This window comes from Branchiostoma lanceolatum, chromosome 6 (assembly GCF_035083965.1).
Source record: "Branchiostoma lanceolatum isolate klBraLanc5 chromosome 6, klBraLanc5.hap2, whole genome shotgun sequence".
Classification (NCBI taxonomy): domain Eukaryota; kingdom Metazoa; phylum Chordata; class Leptocardii; order Amphioxiformes; family Branchiostomatidae; genus Branchiostoma; species Branchiostoma lanceolatum.
In genome coordinates this window covers 13,201,334-13,223,191 of record NC_089727.1, presented here as the reverse complement: position 1 = coordinate 13,223,191, position 21,858 = coordinate 13,201,334, and the positions used below count along the sequence as shown (strand labels likewise).

Below are 21,858 nucleotides of genomic sequence, written 5' to 3'. Positions count from 1 at the left end.
TACCAGACAACTTGCTCATGAAATTTTGATAAATGCCGTGTGCGGTGAAGGTAGCGCCTTACTTCATGTGTTAATTGATGTGGAAAGTATGTGAAACGTTCTATGAATTATACCATAACTATGTAGCGAAGGCCTACCCGAAAATACTTGGACTTCACACAGGGTCAGTACTCGGGGGGATCCGGGGAGACGTACGCCCAAATACCGTCCCTTCATCCCCGGACATGAGACGGAAATGGACGGCTGATTAACGTCGATTTGATGATCACCTCCACACCTGGGGTTCGCGCTGACCTGGTCGGAATCCCCGATGTGGATGTTGAAGGGGTTGATTCGTTCAGCACAACAGTCCTGGCGGTTGAAGATGACTGCTCTGTAAATATTGGAGACAAAGCAAGTGCAACTGTCAGGCGTTTTATACACAAAAAGCTAATATGAATGTAGGTATTTAATGAAGATATATAACATATATCCATCCACACACACATACACACATCTATCTAGACAAGCCTATCTATAGTGACGTAGACTCCTCATCTCCCCAGTTGGCCGCTAAACACAGGACTCTTATGTCACAATATAGGACCAGATGCTTCTTAAGCAGACTTGACGTGGTTTTGTAATAAGCTGACGTGATCATAAGTACAATTTTGACTGCATGTCTGTGTGCGCACGCGCGTGAGTGCATGTATGTGTGTGTGTGTGTGTGTGTGTGTGTGTGTGTGTGTGTGTGTGTGTGTGTGTGTGTGTAATTGCTGATACATATAGGCATGTTGTACACGTACCTGCCAATCACATACGATTGACCGAGATCCATCCACCAGGTTGGATTATCCTCTTGCGTAGTGTGTGTACAGGTACCAGCGTCCCAGTTGGTAGCGGTGTTCCCGTCTACGGCAAGGCCGGCAGCCCCACCGTTTGCATAGTTACTGGTTTGAAACGCTGTCTTCCCCAGGGCGACATTCACACCTGAATCAGAGGAGAGGAAGGTGATTAGCATCGATAACTCAAGTTGAACAGATTTTTGCAATCCTAGTTAGTCGTTAGTTCCTGGTTTTTAAGTTGTTTTCTTTTTTTTGGTCAGCGACCCAAAAGGCGTCAATTTTCGAACATCTTCGTGCTTAAGTTCTTTCGACAAAAATGCCGTTGTATACATAATGTGATACATCGTGTTTTTGTATATTTTGATCAACATATCGTAGACGTATTTACATTAAATCAATGTACATTCTCAATAAGTTATTTCGACATCGAAATGATACAATATATTCTGCCTAAGACAATATATCGCTGTCAAAGTGGCATAACGTACAAAGTGGTCAAACGCCACACGTTACGATAACGTTGAACGTTCTTGAACGTCACACAAGAATACATTAACGTTACATATATAAAATTCCGGGACCTACCAACTTCACAGATGAAAGCAACGTTTCTGGAACATTGCCCATCGTTCCATTTATTTCTATTGTAGGCATCGCTATAGGTTCCCGAGAAGTACTGCGCACACTGTTCGGCTTCATTGTTCGGCTCTCCTTCTCCCCAGTCGGTGTAGCTCAGCTCTCCGCCATCTACGTAATTCCAGGATCCGTCCCGACGGTCCAGTCCGAAATTGAACCAGATAGCCGCGTTCGCGTCGTTCTTCAAGGCGATGAGGAAGTCGTTGGTGGCGTTGTCGCGAGGCATGGCCAGAGTGCCGCCGTCGGCTTGGCAGGTCGTCAAAGCCTCGTCGTAGGTATTCTCTCTGTCGTAGGCTCGGTAACACATGTGGGTATGTGCGAGGTACGAGTAGCCATCCGTGCACCCTGCAGCCAAAATGACATGATAAGAACTTATTCGTGGTAGAAAAACTTAACTGCTCTCTGCTAGTGATGAAAATGTTTAGGATTTTAGAGATTACAAGTATTATAATATCGAGATATTCATTAATTGAATCACTTATTTCACTTGAACACTGCCTTACTCACTTGCCCAAACGTTACCAAATCTACAACACAATGAAGAATATCAAGATATTTGAAACTTCCAAATAATGTTATGATAAACAAGTATCTTGAATCAAGTATCATAAATATGGTATCGTAATTAAAACGCCACCATATTATGTATTTGTGGTAACGTTTGTATAGACATGGCATAACATGGACAGATTTACCATCAAGCAGATCATACATGTTGCCATCTGCTGAAGATACTTTCTCCACAGCAGAACAGACCTTATTCTTCAAGTAGCAGTTAGTAGTTTGTGAGTTGTACTGAAACGACAGGCATGTCGAGTTTGCACAGCAGGCGTTTACGCAGAACTCGAGCGTAACGCCAACATGGCTGGCTATGTCGACTCCAGCCCCTCCACAATCAGTCTGGGGGAAGTGGCGAAACACGGATAGACCACACGCTTCTGCAAGGGGCCAACAATGATATTCTTGTATGAGCTAAGTTCGTTTAGTACAATCATATCACGTGAAAGCCCAGTTACTACCGACGTCATTTTATTGATGCGATGTCATAGAAATGTAATGAGCTTCACCAGAAACACATTTTCCGTACATCATTAATTAGTACAAAGTAACATTATTTTCTTAATCCTTTTTCCGATTTAGGACACACCACCTTCGAAATATTGGCTTTCACTGGTGATTTAGAGGTAAAAAAAGATAAAAAGATGACTCTAGTTATTCCTTAGCGGTTCATCATTTTTTTAAACGTAGAAAACACGTTGAGAGTTGAATAGAAAACCTAGCTCATACTGCACAACGCAATAATGCTTACCGTATGTGGTGTGACTTGTATAGGAGAACTGGAACCCCGGACTTGTTGTACTGCCGTCAGATGTAAACCTCATGAACACGACGTTAGATGTGCTGGTGACAGGGCTGACTGACTGTAGACCTGTCAACCTAGAGATCAAGGAGGAAATAGTCAAGTTGAGACACTCAGCTTGAACGTTATATCTTTAAGGCTCAAGTATTTGTTTAATTTATTTGCACCCCCTCTGCAAATCATGACAAGTTCGGAGCTTTAGAAATTATGTCTTAGAATCCACAGCCTGATTGGTCATCACAATAATACATTCTGACTGCATTACTATAATTAGTTATCATCATGTATTTATCGTGAATTGTTCAGGGCATTACTCCCGTAGCTGCACGGCACTATCACTGGCTCCGTCGTAGATGCGCAAATAGTCATAGCCATCCTCTGTCTCAAATCTGTCGAACGTGAGCCGAATCGTGCTTCCCACTGGGACGGTGATCAGCCACTCGCAGTTCTCATCGTTGCCGTAGTCACTTGGGTAGTTCGGGGACGTTACTGGACCCCCGGAGGACGCAGTTAGGCTCCCTACACATCCAGAGACACGGGACTTCAGCAGATCACTCGGTAACAAGACCACGAGGAAGCACAGGACGTTTGTCATCAACCGGCATGGGGATGATCCCGCCATGTTGTCTGAGAACAATAGAAAAGGAAAAAATTTGAAAATATGACAGTTTTTATATGCTGTTTAGTTTGACTGAATTGTGACGCTTAAGAATAAGGAGACCGTATGACAAGCAATGAGTGATGGAAAGCCATTGGTCATAGAAATCATCGACAGATCTTTGGAAGATCTTGAAGATTATAGAAGGATCATTGAGATCACCGAGAAATCATTTCAAGAACTTGGAGATCATTGAGCGCTCACTGAAAGACTTTATAAAAATTTTGGACGCGCAAAAGTCGCTCAAAAAATAAAACCGGCAACAGCGCCTCGACCACTGCATTTCCTGTGCTTTTCGCATGGCGCGATGCCAGGACCACCATGACCACTTTGTTTTCCGTTGACTTTCAAATCTGTTTATCTAGCTAATACAGGTCTCGTGTACCCTCTGAAGGCAAATGGCGCGGAGGTGCCTTTGTTGATGGCGCTGACCGAGCTGTCACTGTTTACCAATCCAAATGAGCTCTAACGCTGCGCCGGCAGAATCGTGAATAGCTTGAATTCTCTCTCCTTGTTGTGACATTGACGCATGTCAAGGTCAAATGGGTCAGTGAACATATAAAGCCAGCTTCCGCTGTATATGACAGTGTTTACATGCACGCATCTGCGATCAGTATATTTGCAGGGACTTTGTCTTAGCGACATACTGTCCCATTGAATTTGGTGAGGATGGGTCACTCTTGGTCCACTTTCGCCTGCATGCCTGGTGGAATTATGCATATGGAGACGTCGCAATGTCATTAACAGTTCGATTGGGCGACACTTACGTAGTCTCACCGCCACGCACAACTTGGATCACCCCGTTTAACTTCAGCTAGTCAAAGCCAATGCCGAAATAGCGAAACATTTTCCCATTCGTCTACTACCTTATTGCATCATCTCGGGTGTGTTATGCACTGAAATGGGCTCATTGGTATGCATTGATCTAGCCCTTTCTGTAGTCGCCACGGCTAGCATTGATCATACTTGTCTATGTAAAATGTATGTAAAGCCCCGGATACACAAAGGCGAACGATGCCTCCCGACCTTCTCACAACAATGGTTAGGAGTGGTTCGATAAGCCAGCCGAATTCAGTTTTGAAATGATGAAAACATTTTGCTGTGGACGGGGGAGGGGGGGGGGGGCTGGAATGGGTTGGCTGGCGGTTGGCTGGTGGTTGGGAGTAAGTCAGCAGTCAAATTTGACTCTTAGCTACCCCATAATAAACCACTGTTGACTTCCTACCAACCTACCAATGCATATATATGACTCACTCCCAAAGGCTTAGACAGAATCTCTGCTAACTCATTCGCTGTCAGAATGATGACTACTACCAGAACGTGTGCCAACCACCCCGACATTCACACAACCGACACGCAACCCAAAATACAGAGAAGCCCCAGAGGCCGTATTGAAACCACCTGCCATCCTAACTTGATCTTTCGGTGATGTTTACAACATAGAAGTATGGATCATTTTGATTGAAACTAAAATGACCCTTTTTTTTTTAATAGTTGATTATGCCCAACTTGATTCATGAGAGGGTTGGCCATCGGTTGGGAATCAGTCAGGAAGGACTCGTTTGAAATCAACAACATCCAAACTAGTGATATGGAATTGTTAATCCACTTAATCCAATAGATAAACCATCTGTCTATCATTTGACTTTTTTGACTTGGAAGTCTGTAAGTCTAATTAGGAGCTTCATCGAGTGAACTTAACTTAAGTCAACAACATCCTAACCGGTGAAATGAAATTGCTAATCCACCTAATCCAATAGATAATCCACCTGTCCATCATTGCCATAGACTGGAAAGACCACTCCTGACCTGAGGTGTTCTGAACGCTCCTTCTGTGTATTTGTTTTGTTTTTTGTTAGCCTGAGAGTAACCTATAAGTTATAACCGTGTCGACAGTTATAAACGAGCTTAGTTACGGCTGATGCGGAACTGGAATGTGACCTGTCAACTTCGGGCTGTTTTGCATGTAGAATCACTTACTGAAACACCGTGCAACAAGAAAAAACCCAACAAGAGTCCGTAGGACACAATTCTCCGTGAAGTATTTACAGTGTGTACATTGTGGCTAAGGTGTTTTGTTATTATCTTCGCCGAGTACTATAGTACTCGGGGTAGATTATATTTTCGGTTGAGCCAGCTGTTTGGTGGGTCTGTATGTATGTCAAGAGCATAACTCAAGAAACCTTTGATGAATCTTTATGATTTTTGGTAGGTGTGTAGTGGTTGTGCAAAGGAAGGTCAACTTCAAAAATGGTTTACCTTGCGTTTTTCAACAGTACTGCAGCGGACTTTTAATTTTTGTGCGTTTGTATGTAGACGAAAAAAGTGACGGAAACGTTGATGGATCTTCATGATATTTTGCAGGTGTGTAGATGTTGTGGAAACAGAGATCAAGTTCAAAAATGGTTCTCCTGGCATTTTCCGTCGGTACTGCAGCGGGCTTTTTGTGGATGTGTAATTCTTGTGGACAACATAACTCAAGAAGCTGTTGATGGATCTGTATGATATTTAGTGGATGGGTAGGGTTTACGGAAAGGCAGGTCAAGTTCGATAATGGGCCTTCTAGCGAGTACCTAAGGTACTGCAGCGGAGCTTCAAAATTTAGTGGCATATTTTCTGAAAGTGCTATGGTCATGATATTTGTGTGGTAGATAGTTCATGCCACAAGAAGTAAGTTCTGTAAGTTTGGGCCCCCTAGCGGCTTGTTTAGAACTGCAGTGGGTGTTTTTGTTTTGACATTCGGACACGTATTACTTGAGAAGGGGTGAAGGGATTGTCGTGAAGTTTTGTATGTAGAGAGCTCAGATGGTGCTTTACACAATCGATGTCTAATTATAGAAAACAGGAGCTAATCTGCATAATTAGTAAGGATAATTGTAAATCCATTACATTCCATAATGGGGCGTGTGACAGTGTTCCCGAAACAGGCCAGCAGAAGGCCTTGCCTAGAATTGTAAATAAACAGATGGTGTACATAAATAAACAAATGGGGCAGTCTCACTACAATTCAAACAGATGTGTGGGTCCGATTTTTTTTAAAGTGTTCAGTTTCTGCATTTTTGTCAAACACACGGTTGGAGACATAACGGAAAGGGAACAAAATAGAAAGCCTTACAAAACACCTAAAAACATGTGAATAACCAGCCGGACCAACTCCTCTGCTCAGAGAGTACACTGCTAGGTATTACCTAGCACCGTATGGAAAAGTAACATGTACTATGTCTTGCAAAATGTGTATGATATGGAATAAAGATTTATTCTATTCATATATATTGACTGTACCATCTAATTATAACTTTCAATTTTTTTGATGACCAGTTATAACATATATCAGCACACTATACACATATACTAGTCCTGTACCACCAAATGAGTTTTATCCCTATCTAGACTGGACTCATTCCCCCCCCCCCCCCCCCATCATAACTTTCAAACGGTATGGTGGATGATCAAGTTTGCAGGGGGTGATAAGCATGTAAATATTAATCACTCTCCACAAAAAGCCTTGATTATTTGGCGAAGATAATGTGTTCGTGGAACTCTAGTTTTCCTTTGTTATTACTCTGCTAGTTGTCAGATAAAGGCATGAAATGGATCTCGATGTAAGGTGCGAAGTAACAGACCCTGATTAACCTCTAGGGACTATTCTGGTATATTTTGTACGGTATATTGTGATTGATATGTGTATATTGTGATTGATATTGTGTAGCTATGTGCCACCGTACTGGATGATTGTTAACGAAGGCCCAAGACTCAAATGGTGCATCCATTGTATGACATCTTTATTTTGATGCACTATTTCTCGATAAGAACTGCCAATCCTATCTTCTTGCGATTATTTGATTTACCGACCCTGCCCTCATCGTCTCATGTTATTAACATCACCAAATGTCAGATCTAGTATCATATCTAAATAACAACCATACACAGTATCAGTTGGATAATTGCATCAGCTACCAAAAATTGCTAATGTTTCAAAGATATTTTACAATGTAACAGTGACTATACGATCACAGCAAGTATCGAAAGAATCTACCCTGTATCTGCTTACGACATTCAGCGATGTGGAACGGATTTAAAGCATGGTCTCTATGGGAGGGCAGTGGAACATGCCATTAACATAGGGGTGCAATAACGATATTGCATTGACGATAAAAGCAGTTACGGTGAAACAAAGACATCATGCATCACCACGCCCAACCAGGCAAACAATATGCCAAGTTACACACCAATGCGACCACGGAACCGTGAGTCCTAGCTGCGAACGTGCAAGCAAAAGCAATTCCAATATCCCCGTCAGGTCACCCTCCTTCCCGGAGTAATAAATATACAACACATTTCATTTTGCTCTTACCCAAAAGGAGATGTTTCGCAATCAATTCGTTCTCTCCTGTATTGAGAAGTGCAGTTCAACATCATCACCATGTATGGTAAAAAACAAAGTTAAGTGTACGGATGACATCCGTGTGCGCATTGATTTTCGCCTGATTTCGAAAAAAAGAGTTTGGAGATCTCATACCTCCATTAAATATCTAGAGCCTTTGTGGACTTGATGTTTATCTTCTCTCATTGTCAAATAAGGCTGTCAATAGCATACTCTATTTTGCATAATGATATTCTCTACCAAAATTACATTAACTGTAGGTGTGAAACTCCCTTACTTTGACCATGTTAAACTTTACATTTGATCATAAATTGTGCAAATGACCTGTATATTTATATAATCTACGCATAGTGATGTACATCTTAAATTAATTTACATATATCACGAGTATGTAATCCCCACCTTTACCACAAAGGAATTGTGGGACTTTTGCACTAAATATGCAAATTGGACTCCTCTTTGCATAATTTGTATCCGTAGATGTTCAACCTGCCATAAATTCCATGTCACCTGTACTAAAGTCCTATTACATTAAACACTGCAACTGTAAAGAATTTTCCTCATTAACCATTTTATTATGAAAATTCCTGTCTTAGCTACCTGTATACAGAATATCATGGAAATCCGTCGTTCCTTTGTTGTTATCCTCCCTGAAATAATTCAACAAAAACGCCCTTGCAGTTTCAGAGAAAGCTAAGGGCCCGCACCTATGCCTCTTCTTCCGTACATCTAAAGATATCTGCCACCAAAAGTTCAAGACCACAGCATGTCCAGAACAAAAGATACAGACACCGAAAGCTTTTTCTGCAGTACCAAGGTTACACACAAAGGGGGCAAAATTGACCTTGATCTTCGTCTTCCCAAAACAACTTAAATATATTTGTAATCCATCGAGAGGTTCTTTAAGTTGCATTGACCACAAATATCTGGAAACACACAGAGTCACTGACAAACACACATGGAGGTAAAAAATTGTTCCCCATTGGCGTTGACCAACATGACAAGGAAATACTAAAAACACATGGAAAGTATGTCTTAAACCTTAATCTGTTCTATCGCAAAGATCCCACAGCACGAAGTCATGGAGCCTTGAGTGAATTTGAAGTTATAATATTCTACAACGCTAGTGTCACTTTCTGCACTTCTTGAATATAGGAATAAAATACTTGTTGGCCGTGATGCCATATTTTCTCATCAATTCTAGTTACAACTTGTATGGTCTCTAGTCTATATGTTTCGCACTCTTGCATTAGATTCGAATTTGAATCTGCAGCGGATGTCCTCCATAAAATTGACTTGCTGTGGCCTTAATACCTTAAAAAACTTAGTAGTTATACATATGCTTAGTAGGTATTACTTTGACGAACCACGAATATGTGGCTTGACGGGGACTGTCTGAGAAGTTCGCACGCATCTGACTGAAATATGGACACCAACTGACCAACACATGGTAAAAGAGAGGCAAAAACCCACCCATATTTCACTTCAATACTCAGAGGGACACGGGGCTATAGGTTGACGACGTGGGAAAGATTGTGACTGACAGGCACTTCTGGGAATTCAAGTTTCGAGGTGGAGGGTTAAGTAATAACACTCGGCAGGAAGTATTAGTAATACCCCCTTTCTCTGAGGCGGCAACCATCCTGTGGAAAGGGGCCGAGGGCTCGAAATACTGGGTGCATCTGCACTTTCGTGCAACCAAAATTGGAGCTGTGAAACTATTTTTTGACTGTGGGTGCACCAGTGCATCTAAATATGTTTGCAGGCTATAGGGTGAATATACTACATGTAATTTGTTTACCAGTTGACAGAATATGCTTGAAATTTAATCAGAAAAAGCAATAAAACATTTAGTGTACTTTGAAATATTATTGGCTTGAGTCACAAGAATATTCATCAATCAGTGACTTGAAAACGTAACGAGATACGCACCTCCAAATTTTCGATGTCTACTGTACATCTCGATCACGGAGTGTCCTAGTCTCGCGAGAACACGAGACTAGGACGAGACTTTTGTAGATCTTCCTGCCTAATTACAGATTCGAGTTCTTAAGAGGCAGTAGGCTTGTCATTGGATTTTTCATTGTACATCTACTTTAATTCTATTTTATTTTGTGCACCCAAACTTCATTCTTTCTATGCACCTAAATCTTCAGGGAAGGTGCACCCGTGAAACTAGCCCTAGAAATGAGTTTCGAGCCCTGAGGCCTAAACAAGTGTAACAAGAAAGGACATGACTTGTGATCTCAGGTATAAACTAGTTTTGACCATCACTGACGTAACTAAGCGCTTCTCTCTACCAAATAGATTCATCCAGAAAACATTTTGGAAAACCTTTAGTACTCACAAGCGCTGCAATCGCCCAGGTCGCTGGTTCGATCCCGGTCGAGTCATACCAACGGCTTTTGAAATTATCATTATTACGTACTGTTTTCTCTGCTTAGCACGTAGTACTCACGGAAAAAATATGGTACTTTAACACATATTTCTAGCCGTGAACTAGCCTCTTGCTGTAGCTATTGAACTCATATACAACACCAAAATGTGTCAAAGGGATTTCTTTAAAATCAAAGTTTGACTTCGTGAGTAGGATTGGCCAGTGACGTTTTATTTATAGATCTGTATTCAAACAGATAATTTCGCTCCCTTGTCGAACGTAACATGAACCACACTAGACGTCCTTATGAAATACCTCCAGGTCGCATATGCAACACCAAACCTGACCCACGTTTGCGTTTCCTAGCGGACCAGAACAAGGTCTCGGCGCTTCGGGCGGCCATGGCTTCCACCCGACACAAACGACAGCAGCCAACGACTCTGCGCACCACCGTGACCCTACCCACCCCTTGAACTAGGTAAAGGTGTTCTAATGTTTTGATATAAGAACTGGGGATACTCACCCCGTGCCGCTTGTCAACTAGAATGTTCCCCTGATGAGTAGCTCAACTTTAGATGCTCTAGGTAGAAAATGATGCAGGTTGTCCGTGGTCTTACTCTATGCGGTACTCTTGTCTGCATACCGACTTCGCACACGGCCCACATACAACTGACTTGCAGGTACGGTGGGAGGAAGCTCATGTACACTGTGTGTTGCTGTGTAAGCTTTTCTGCGAACCGTCATGCTTGAAGAAGATCACGAAGCAGATGAGTCAAGCGGAAAAGTAAACACTCTGGCGGGCAAAGTAATGACTTACCTGCGAACATACCTCTACGTTCGTGAGCGGTAGTATGCATGATGATCACCGTCAATTCCCCGAAGCAGCGAAGTCACGCAGAAAGGTGAGTGGCACAACGATGACAGAGCAGATTGTGTTAATGAACAACAGGTGTTCCAAAACAGGACGGACATGTCACCTGTCGTTTCGTCAGTGAACGATGTGGTTCTCACGTACCAATCTATCTACCTGTCCTCTGTTTACATTATTCATGACAGGTGGCCGGAGGCAGCGACCATCTATTTGTATTGGGTCGTGCGGAAATACCAGACATTCAACTGTCTGAATAAGTTCATTCAGAGAGAGGGTTGTCAAATTGAAGATCTGGAAGAATAAAAGTAAACTTGAAAATTAGAAGCGTTGCAACAACCATGTAAAACTGTTGTTAAGCTATCATCATTGGCAGGGCTATTTCACTGTGTATCATGTAACTGCGGGGGAGGGGGCGGGCGTTGGGTCAGAAAATGGCATCAGAAAAGTTATTTACGTCGCCTAGGGGACATTGTAAGCCAGCTTTTCTTGGGTATTCACCATGCCTGGGATTAGTTAACACAATTTAATGTCTGCTCTTTGTTGCTTACACACAAACAGTGCTACTACGTACGTACCGTAGTTGGGTAAAAGAAAGTATGTATTGATGGGCACAAGAAGGCTTATCTATTGATGTCGCCTTACTTTCAGACAGCCTTTGTTGGGTCCTCACCATACCAAAGCTTTGATAGCAGAAAGAAGTTGATGTATATTGTGGCTGTCACTGAACGACGCAAACAGTAAGTATTGATGGCCACAAGAACACTTATCTCTAGCAGTTGAAATAATAATAATAATAATAATAATAATAATAATAACTTTGTTGCACAACAATAATGGGCCATGTCACTCTGGAGGTGGGGGGGTCGGAGTGGGGGATAAACTCTCAACGACAGGCATTAGATTTCTAGCGAAGTCAACGCCAAAGAAGTCGGGGTTTTTTTCAAATGAAAAGTAGCCAATTAACGCCGATCTACTGGCACGCGAGGGTCAGGAAAAAATATTTCACACCCATTGTCCGTCGATTATTGTTGATAGAGGCAATACATTACAGAGGGACTTTTCACAGGACTTCCTTCATTTTGCAGCATTTTTTTTAGAGCTGGCTCATCCCAAAATGCATTGATAAATAAATAAGGCGCGGTCATGCGTACTACTGAACAGACTTCACGATCTAATTCATACAATATTAGCCGATTTGCTGTCATTGTACCATGAAGTACGTACAATACTATTTGCCTTGCTTTCTTGATTCGAAAGCTGTCCATTCATCTCCGTTCAGTTGGAAAATGCATCATTAGTAAGTAATCCTACGGTATTCCTATCTAAAGTTGCTTTGTTACTATTATTGTTATTCCTTGAATAGATTATCGTGCTTACAAGTACAGAAAGCTAAAAGAGTCGACGACAGACATTTTCAAATTCATCAAGTGTTTTTATTTATTTACAGCACATAGAAGCAAGGTAAGCCACTTTGAACATTGGCAAGGTTATATTGTAAGCGGGTTTTGCAGAAATGAAGATGCCACAGATGGTATAAACCAAAACGGAAGCCGATTGACCGATGGTACATGGTCGATACATGGTGAGTATATATACGTAATTTACATTGATGACTGTATTACAAATAAAATACAGGTTCTATAATGCTTATCATCAACTTTGTGCATAGCGCATTTTGTAACATTTGACCACCCAAGGTCGTTAAAGTGCGCAATATACACATCATTATTGGAATCAACGGTGCACCGTTGTTAGGCGACTTTGCCTCAATGTCTTCTCTCGGCGGAAGTCGGTGATTTGGGGCCTCACAATGTGCAACAAAATCCGCACGCAGGACTAGCTTGGACTTGATTTCTCCCCATTTTTGTACGCGGCCCGTCTTGGAGAGCTTGTTCATGGTGGGAAATGTTGGGTTGACTCTCAGGAATCTCACCTTCTTCGGGATCTGTACGATGTTCATTCACGTCGCCGAAGGGGCCATGTAAGCCAGCTTTTCTTGGGTATTCACCATGCCTAGCCTCTGTGGCTGTCACACAGACATTGCTACTACGTACGTACCGTAGCTGGGTAAAAGAAACTGTATTGATGGGCACGAGAAGGCTTATCTACTGAGGTCACCGTACTGTCAGCCAGCTTTTCTTGGGTCTTCACCGAGAAGCGTAGCATACACAAGTTAATGTATGCTTTCTGTAACGACAGTACTAGTACGTACAGTACTAGTATATGCGTACGTACTGATGTTGGGTAAAAGAAAGTATTATTGATGGGCACGAGAAGGCTATTGATGTCGTCGTAAGAACAATGTCAGCCAGCTTTTCTCGGGTCTTCATTATTATGCCAAATCTTATAATTAGTAGACACAAGGAGGTTAAATATAACTATATTTAACCTCATTGGTAGTCCTTAGAAAGCCGCTAGGGGCCCTATAATCTAATAATTTCTTCTTTTTGTCGCAACTTCAATTTCAACTTAGATTACCCCCAGATGACCCCGTGAGGGGCAAAGTAGGGGGCAACACCTGACAAAATACCAAACACCATATAAAGATCCAAAGACTTCTTGAATTTGACTTATGGTGTTCACACACAGACACCGTACAGAAACACTGACCTGAAAAATAACTTTCTTGGCGAAGATAACTAACTCTTAATCGTGTGGCTTCCTGCTGTATGGTGCGGCGCCGCTCGACTTCAGTCTCTCACCCTTGATCTCTTGATTGAACTCGAAGCACACGGTTTGCGAAGTTTCAGATGGTCTCTGTGCCTGACCACTCACTCAAGTTCAAGGATACAACCTTGGGTGGTGGAGGAGGGGAGGGGCATAACCTTCTAGATTATCTGTGCTTACATCACTCGGCCACCCCCTCCCCTCCCGCGTAAAACACTGACTACATCTGCTTGGAGATTACCCATGCCTCTCTTGATGACGGGTAGATGTTACAGTGGACATGCACGGCGGAGACCAACTTAAAATCCTTGAAAACCTTTATTTTTCTTGAAAATTTTGGCCCAATCTGGAGACTTTATTGTTTAGAAAGAACAGGTAGGGTCTAAGCTTTCCTATTTTGGTCAGAATTTGTTGACTTCACCAGATAAGTTGGCGTAAGAACATATGTGAGTACTTTGGTCAGGTCTGCCCTGAGCGGATGAATACAGCCGAAATCTGGGTCAAAATTTGACCCAGATTATGTAAGATTTGTTTACTTCCGTGATCTGTACTCGTCGTTCGAGCTGGATAACAACCTGTTTTTTTTGCATAGTTATCAAGTATACCCTTGTGGCCTTATGTGGTGCAGAATAATTTTTGAGATTGAACTTAGGGTAAGTACTTTAACAAGGTGTTGTTTTAGTGCTTCTTATGCTTGTCTCCAATGAGAAGGTTGCACTGTAACATCACTGTAACTCTATTCTACTCTACTCTAACATGGTCTAACATATGCCCTGACGCTGGCCAAAGGTCACGATTACAGTCACAGTATCTGTAGGAGGCCTCTTTGTTGGAAATGTTGGCGTTTTTGAGCTGGAATTGACAGGTAAGGGTTGTTGCTATTTCATTTAGTTAGAAAAACAGGGTTTTAGCCATGTCTGAAGTGTCCGGTACACTTTAAAATAGGTGTCAGTTTAGATGTGCTCATTTCTTGTGTAAGGGGTTTAAAGGTCATCTCGCCATGTTTTGATAGAATTTCACCAGTTTGCGCCGGTGCAAAATCGGCGAAACTCATTAGATTGACACTTTAGAGGTCAGACTACGCTGCCAATGTGAGTTTTCCATGATCTAAACTTCAGGTAGGTGACTTTTGACTGTTCTTCCGTATATGTTGTGTTTACCATTGAAAGTCCAGGGGCCTACGAATGGTGGACTTCAGCTCGCTCTGTCTGGGCGTGTGGTTTCCCGCCACAGTATGACCTATGACCCAGACGATCTTACTTTGGGAAATGCTAACAAAAATGTTATCGTGGTATCACAATAAAACTTGTTACATGGCACTTCAAACACTATATTACATACATTATGCGAATGAGTTATCTTAACATGAATCACGACATATATCTTGCACCACCATTATAAGAATACTTTTGAATTCCGTGTGAGAAAAATTGTAGTATCCCTCAAATAGTAGCATGATCCACTTAACAGCTACTTTGGCCGGTGCGACCGGCATGCGGCCGGGGTGTCACTGTACACGACAATCAAAATATAACAAAAGACGCCTCATAATAACTAAGTAGTCTTGAATCTTGAAGGTCCAGTGAGCGTCAAGACTCTAGACAACTATCTTCCCGAGCTTTGCCGTCGTCTTGCGGAGGAATCGTGTGTAACCCAGATGGCTGAACTGGAGACGCTTGTAGAAGAGGAGGGGGGGCTGGATGAGAAATGTGGTGTGTTCGCCTGTGTGGCTGCCGGCGACTGGCCTACACAACTGGACGTGGGACATGTTATATGTCTGGGACTTGTAGGCTTACAACACAGGTACGGAGGACTGAAGGAACATCAGCGTTTTGTTGTCTTGTGGATGTCGACAATCTGTATATGGGGAGGGCGCAGGTTAACTGGTAACGTTATACTCTATGCTGCATAAGCGAGTTTGATATATGATAGTGTGTGTTTCCGGGTGGTGCAACAGCAAGTCTTTTGAAGCTTTTTAGAAGCTTACATGAAAAACTATACAATGTATTACAGTTGGCATATGGATTGGTGAAGTGTTGGGAAACATGTCACTTGTCAAGGATATAGAGTAGTCTGTGCACATAGATTCATATCTTTTAATATGGATTATGATAATGTCAAAGTTACGTAGACTATGAAGTTAAGATGAAGTACTGGCCATACTGAGATCAGACATCTGATTATAGATTGTACGGAACAAGACTATGTATTTCATTCATTTTCTATAATTATGCCCTGTATCAATCATTATTATAATTTCATATCTTCATTTCAAGGGGACAAGAAAGCGCTGGGATTGTGACCAGTAGAGGTAAGGATGACGACATCTTGGCGAGACATAAGGGCATGGGAATGGTCAGCACCATCTTCACAGACGAAACCCTCAGCAAAATTAAAGGAAACCTGGGCATAGGACACACCCGGTACTCCACGGCAGGGTTCTCTGAGCTGAACAACTGTCAGCCGTTTGTGGTGGACACCATACATGGGAAGATAGCTGTGGCACATAACGGGGAACTGGTCAATGCTGGGCCATTGAGGCAAAAGGTTTGTGTTTTTTTGTACACTATTGTTATATAATTACATTAGAGTTTTAACGTTTTGAATGCAAATATTTCTCAGCATAGTAGAGATGCTAATATATTTCTATGTCTTACATGCTTGTACATGTACTGTGGTCACTCCTATAGGGCGTATTCACGTGACGTCATCACCCTTGCCCTCCGTGGCCGGCCATTTTGGGGTCCATCGATCCCTGCAGCAAAGTTTCTTGGTGTCCAGCGGTCTCTAAATTTCAAAGGAATGCGAAGTCGTTTGATCGCTGTTTTACTATGTGAAGAGTCTCCAGCTTCACATCCTTTTTGTTACAAAAGTTCAATTTCACCTACTGGAAATGACCCATTATTGACGAGCAAGGAAAGGTTTTCCCCAGCCTACAAACACGTCCGCTAAATAGTGCCGGCAGAGTTCATTGATTTTGTCTTGAGTTGATTCTGGAAACGACTGTTTACAAAGTATGCATAAAATCAGTTCACAGCATACAAGTCTTCCCAGGCTTACAGCCATGTAGTACAGTGTTTTGATAAAACAGAGTTTAAATTTCAAATTTCTCACGACACTCTATAAAAATCAAATTTCTCACGACACTCTATTTCTATTTCTAGAAATAGAAATAGAAATAGAGTGTCGTGAGAAATTTAGTTGACAGGGAGTCCGTTATGATCGGGAAAGTTCGACGTTGAAAGACCGTTAGTTTATGAACGTGTCTCAAGCAAGGGCTACACATTGCCGCAACTGTGTTGCACAACGGGCCCGTAATTTGCTTTTTGACCAGATTTAAAGGTTTCCATACACGCACGTTGATTCTCAGACTTTTTAGATCCGCTGTTCGTATGTGAGATATCCCCTTTGTTTCAGTCGTTAGTCCCTTCGTATCTCGCACCTACACGAGAAATGCAAAACCAATCTTACTATACCTTTACCCGATCAGTGTGTGCTTTATCAGTCCCAATCCAACATCATGATTATGAGACAAAACGTTTTAAAGGGAAATTGTGAATGGTGATTAAAACATCTGCCATTTCTACGGAGAGTCCCATAGGGCTCCACTATCAAGTGGACCCCAAAATGGCAGACAGGGTTAGTTGCTATGGGGAGGGTCACGTGACTGAATACGCCCTATTGCTGAACTGTCTGTGTCCAATGCCATAACTATTTTATGACACCATTTGCTGCAGACTCAGTCTATACCAGAAGATAGAGTGACCATTGACAGCTACATTGTGGGTAGTTGAGGGATGCGTTTCTTTTTGATGGTAACATGTTGTAAATGTGGATTTCCAGTTATTAGATATTAAAGTACAGATACAGAAGTTCAAACACACTACTACTAAAATTACACTGGATATGGTAAAATATACTTGATTACTGAATGCACAACAGAAATGTTTCTGTGATTATACGAAATGATCCAAAGCATCATTCTTATCGTCTAGCCAAACTTTTTCTCCCATAGCCACCTCCTGTGACAACAGAAGTAAGTAAAATGTGTCACAATCACCTTACTGCTGTTAACCCCTGTTTACCTGTTTGTTGTTGCTAGGTGATGAAGCGTGGCATCGGCCTGTCCACGGGCTCCGACAGCGAGGTCATCACGCAACTCCTCTGTTCCATTCCGTCGGACGGGGAGCCGGACGGCCCTGATTGGCAGGCCCGCATCCGTAACGTCATGAATGAGACGCTGATGTCGTACTCGCTGGTGATCATGACGGGGGACTGTTTGTATGCGGTGAGAGATCCCTACGGAAACAGACCTTTGTGTATAGGCAGGCTGATGTCAGGGGTCAGCTTTAACAGTCCAGGTGAGTGTCAATGATACTATGTCCATTTCATTTGTAGATTTTGGCCAAAGGGATCCAAGAACATACAGTTTAACATTGTAAAACTGATATGCATCACTAGTATTTTCAACATCATATTGTATTTATACAGATTTGCATTGTGTTTGCATGTCTATAATAGGACATCACAGACATACAAATTATATATACAATATTTCAGATCATATATATAATCATGAGCCTATCATGAGGCAAGATGGACAATGCTTGTGTCATAGTTGTTGTCTGTACTAAAATCAGTTTGTTTTCCTACCAGTCAAAAATGGCTATGACAGTGTATCGGAGGACATAGAAGGCTGGGTCGTATCGTCAGAGTCTTGCTCCTTCCAGTCGCTGGGAGCGGTGTATCAACGAGAAGTCCAACCCGGAGAGATCGTCAGAGTCACCAAGGACGGCATAGAGTCCATCTGTGTCGTCTCGAGACCCAATCAGGATCCTCCTGCATTTTGTATCTTTGAGTATGTGTACTTCGCAAGAGCTGACTCCATAATGGAAGGTAAGATTGGTGTACAGCAAACCTTTACCTACTGAACTTCAACTGTTGCAGTATTCAGATAGTGATTTTATACATTTAAGCTTCATTTGCAGGGCTCACATTTTTCTGCATACATGCTGAAGCGCCCATGTACGACTTTCTCTTTCCATTTACCAGTAGTTTAAGATCATCAAAAATGATGTGTTCCTGGAACCATCTCAAATCTTAATGTAAGTACAGCAGGATTTAGAATTCAGCTGTGAAATGTGTACTGTAGGCACATTTGGAAAGAAACAAACACCTAATATATACATGGCCCAGTGCAGGTTCAGGTGCAGGTAAACAGCAGAAATATCCAGTTTTACCTGCAGTAACATTCATATGCAAGTGGTATTTCATGTCACAGCTACAGCAGATAGCAAATTACTTAATGTGATAAAGACTGTCATGACAATGTGTTGTTTGTATCCCCCCAGGTCAGATGGTGTACTCAGTTCGGATGCGCTGTGGCCGACAGCTTGCCAAAGAAGCTCCAGTTGAAGCAGACCTGGTCAGCACAGTGCCTGAGTCTGCCACTCCTGCTGCGATGGGTTACGCTCAACAGGTACGCATTGTATTAATTCACTTCTTCTTCTTTATTCTTCTACTAATGCCTGGAGGACTGTAGTACAGAATGTATCAGGAGTGTGTGTGTTGTCTGTGTGTGTATGTATGTTCATGCGCACAAACACTTTATTGATGTGTCTCTTACGACTATGTTAGGAGTAGCCATCGTAAGTTACTTCCGTTTCAGTTTCAAGGTCAGGTTGAGTTGATAGGCAGGCCTCCTGGAGAGAGAAGTCTCATTAGCCAAATGTCTACCTGGGTCATTACTCAGGCCATCATGTAAGGAAATGGTACCTCCCATTTCTTAGAACAGAGTAGGAGAAAGGGACTTGTAGACAAAGAGAAGAAATAAACACTTTGTAGACATGAGGATGCTGGAATATGCAGGGAACTAAGTGGAGTTACAAAGGAGTGGCTGGTGCACACTATTACACAAGCAGTTTTTCAGACACAGTATTGACATGTCCAACTTTACTGTTGTCCTCAGTCCGGGATCCCGTACGTAGAAGTCCTCAACAAGAACCGCTACGTGGGGCGGACGTTCATCCAGCCCAACACCAGGTTACGACAGCTGGGCGTGGCCAAGAAGTTTGGTGCCTTAGCGGAGAATTTCAAGGGGAAGAGGATCGTTCTGATTGACGACTCTATTGTCAGGGGCAACACCATTGGACCAATCGTCAGGCTTCTTTTCAATGCTGGAGCCAAGGAGGTATGTTTCAACATGTACACCTTAGAAAAGTTATGTTTTTTCTTGTTTTCCTTAAAACTTATGAAAATTCATGCAATTTTGGCTGATTGAAAGTGGCTCACTTGTCAGATAAAAAGACTCATTTTCTACTACATGTAAAAAAGTTAGTACTTGCTTCTGTTGCTTGTTATACTTAGAATATGGCCCAAAAGCCACTTTGATTGAATTATTTGTGTTAAGTTTATTCATTGATGCTGCATTGTAAAGGGTTGCCTTGATCAAGTTTTCCTTCATATTTTGGAAAAGGAGCCAAAAAGAAGAGAAAACAATTCTATGACATCAGGAGATGCTGTGTTGTTGATAGTAAAAGGTAACTGGAACTAACAGAAGTTTTTGTCGTTAACAGGTCCATATACGTGTGGCCTCTCCTCCAGTCAAGAACCCCTGCTACATGGGAATAAACATCCCCACCAAAGAGGAGCTCATCGCAAACAGACTGGAGGCCACCAAACTTGCTGAATGCCTGGGGGCAACCAGCTTAGTGTACTTAACTGTAGACGGCCTTACGTTGGCTGTTAGGGAAGGCATTGAGAACAGCAAGGACAATGGGGTGGGACACTGTATGGCCTGTCTGACTGGGAAGTACCCAGTGAACCTGGAGTGGTAGTGTAACTACTGTATGTAGCAGGGACAATGCGGCCTTCTTAGCTTCTAGTACAGAACTATAAAATGACAGAATGACATTCTCACTGCGACAGTCTTTAAAGCAGAATTTATACCTTAGTTCCATTAATAGTTTTGTCAGGTTGGTACGTGGAGTTTGAATAATGAGGGTTTTGAATCACAACCTAAATGGCATTTACCTGGCCGACATTTCAACAGCTCCTCTCTGAAAGTTTATTTTGTGGGTTGATTTTTCTTGTCAGCTGGTCCAAGGAATTCTGAGAAAGGAAGGTCTGGCTAGTGTTTGATATGATACAAAAACACCTCACCTCCAATGTCTGCCAATTGAATGTTTAAGTCTGTTAACCATATTTAGTTCTATGCTTCATTACAACAACTGCATTTTATGTAAGCTGTGGTGCTGCAGATATTTTATCCTAAGGCTTATGTTAAGTCTGTCTGCTTTGTTAGAACTATAGTTGTGTTTGACTTAGTGAACTGTTCAACTAGAATCATTTTTTTTTTCAATTTCTTTTTGTACATGAAATTATATAAGATTTTACGAAGGGAAAAGGGCATTGCAGTTGTTTAAGAGGACGTTAAGAGAACTGAGGTGGTGGCGTTTCTGTACTGGAGAAGCCATATAGTACTTGTTAGCCTGTTTCTTGATGTAGTGGCTTCATGGTAAATATATTTTTTTATACAACATCTAATTTCCTGGTAGGTTTCAGTATTTTGTAAAGAATGGTACATGTTTGGAGGTTACAGGTTGTTTGCCAATTTTCTAATGAATTATGCAAATAAAGCGCTAATGAACACAATATGTATCCATTGATGGATTTCCAAGATAGAGAGGGTGGTGGAGGATAATGTATGTGAAGGGTTACACGTGTCCATATCACAGTACAGTTCCGACAAGCACCATGTATGGACCACATGGCAAATATGAGCTTTTCTGAGTGTGTATATATACACGGCATCCATCTGCGATAACTCGCATGAGAGAAAAAACAGCTGCCGTCCAGGACATGTCATTGGCCTATCGTACATTATACATACATTTAGCCTCTGTTACAGACCCCTCGCAGGCTGTGTATCCTCATGCGTGCAGTCAAACCCCGGTTGCGATCAGAACCTGGCAATTGTTATATAGTTGGAAAGCGGGGCCTGCAATGGAGGCTAATTAAAGTGCGGACACACATATATAGTATTTACCCGACAAGAGGTTTTCCCACACTTCCAAATATCA

At 42.1% G+C, this 21,858-nt stretch overlaps 2 protein-coding genes across 2 annotated transcripts in view; one reads left to right on the top strand and one right to left on the bottom strand.

The window, feature by feature from the left end:
• The window catches only part of LOC136437246 (uncharacterized), a 67,723-nt gene extending 56,483 nt beyond the window's left edge, over window positions 1-11,240 (bottom strand). Inside the window, exons 1-7 of the mRNA XM_066431727.1 lie at window positions 10,763-11,240; window positions 3,135-3,447; window positions 2,770-2,897; window positions 2,156-2,398; window positions 1,410-1,805; window positions 786-969; window positions 138-373 (exon numbers count right to left, since the gene is read on the bottom strand). Coding sequence (XP_066287824.1) covers window positions 138-373; window positions 786-969; window positions 1,410-1,805; window positions 2,156-2,398; window positions 2,770-2,897; window positions 3,135-3,442 — 1,495 coding nt within the window. The 5' untranslated portion in view covers window positions 3,443-3,447; window positions 10,763-11,240. The remainder of the gene's footprint in view (window positions 1-137; window positions 374-785; window positions 970-1,409; window positions 1,806-2,155; window positions 2,399-2,769; window positions 2,898-3,134; window positions 3,448-10,762) is intronic.
• Window positions 11,241-15,232: 3,992 nt separating this feature from the next.
• LOC136437394 (amidophosphoribosyltransferase-like) lies at window positions 15,233-21,430 on the top strand. Its single transcript, XM_066431991.1, has 7 exons — window positions 15,233-15,580; window positions 16,054-16,324; window positions 17,880-18,138; window positions 18,434-18,673; window positions 19,129-19,256; window positions 19,746-19,967; window positions 20,353-21,430. The coding sequence occupies exons 1-7, from the start codon at window positions 15,435-15,437 to the stop codon at window positions 20,611-20,613; spliced, it is 1,527 nt and encodes a 508-aa protein (XP_066288088.1). The 5' UTR covers window positions 15,233-15,434; the 3' UTR covers window positions 20,614-21,430.
• The last annotated feature ends 428 nt before the right edge of the window (window positions 21,431-21,858 follow it).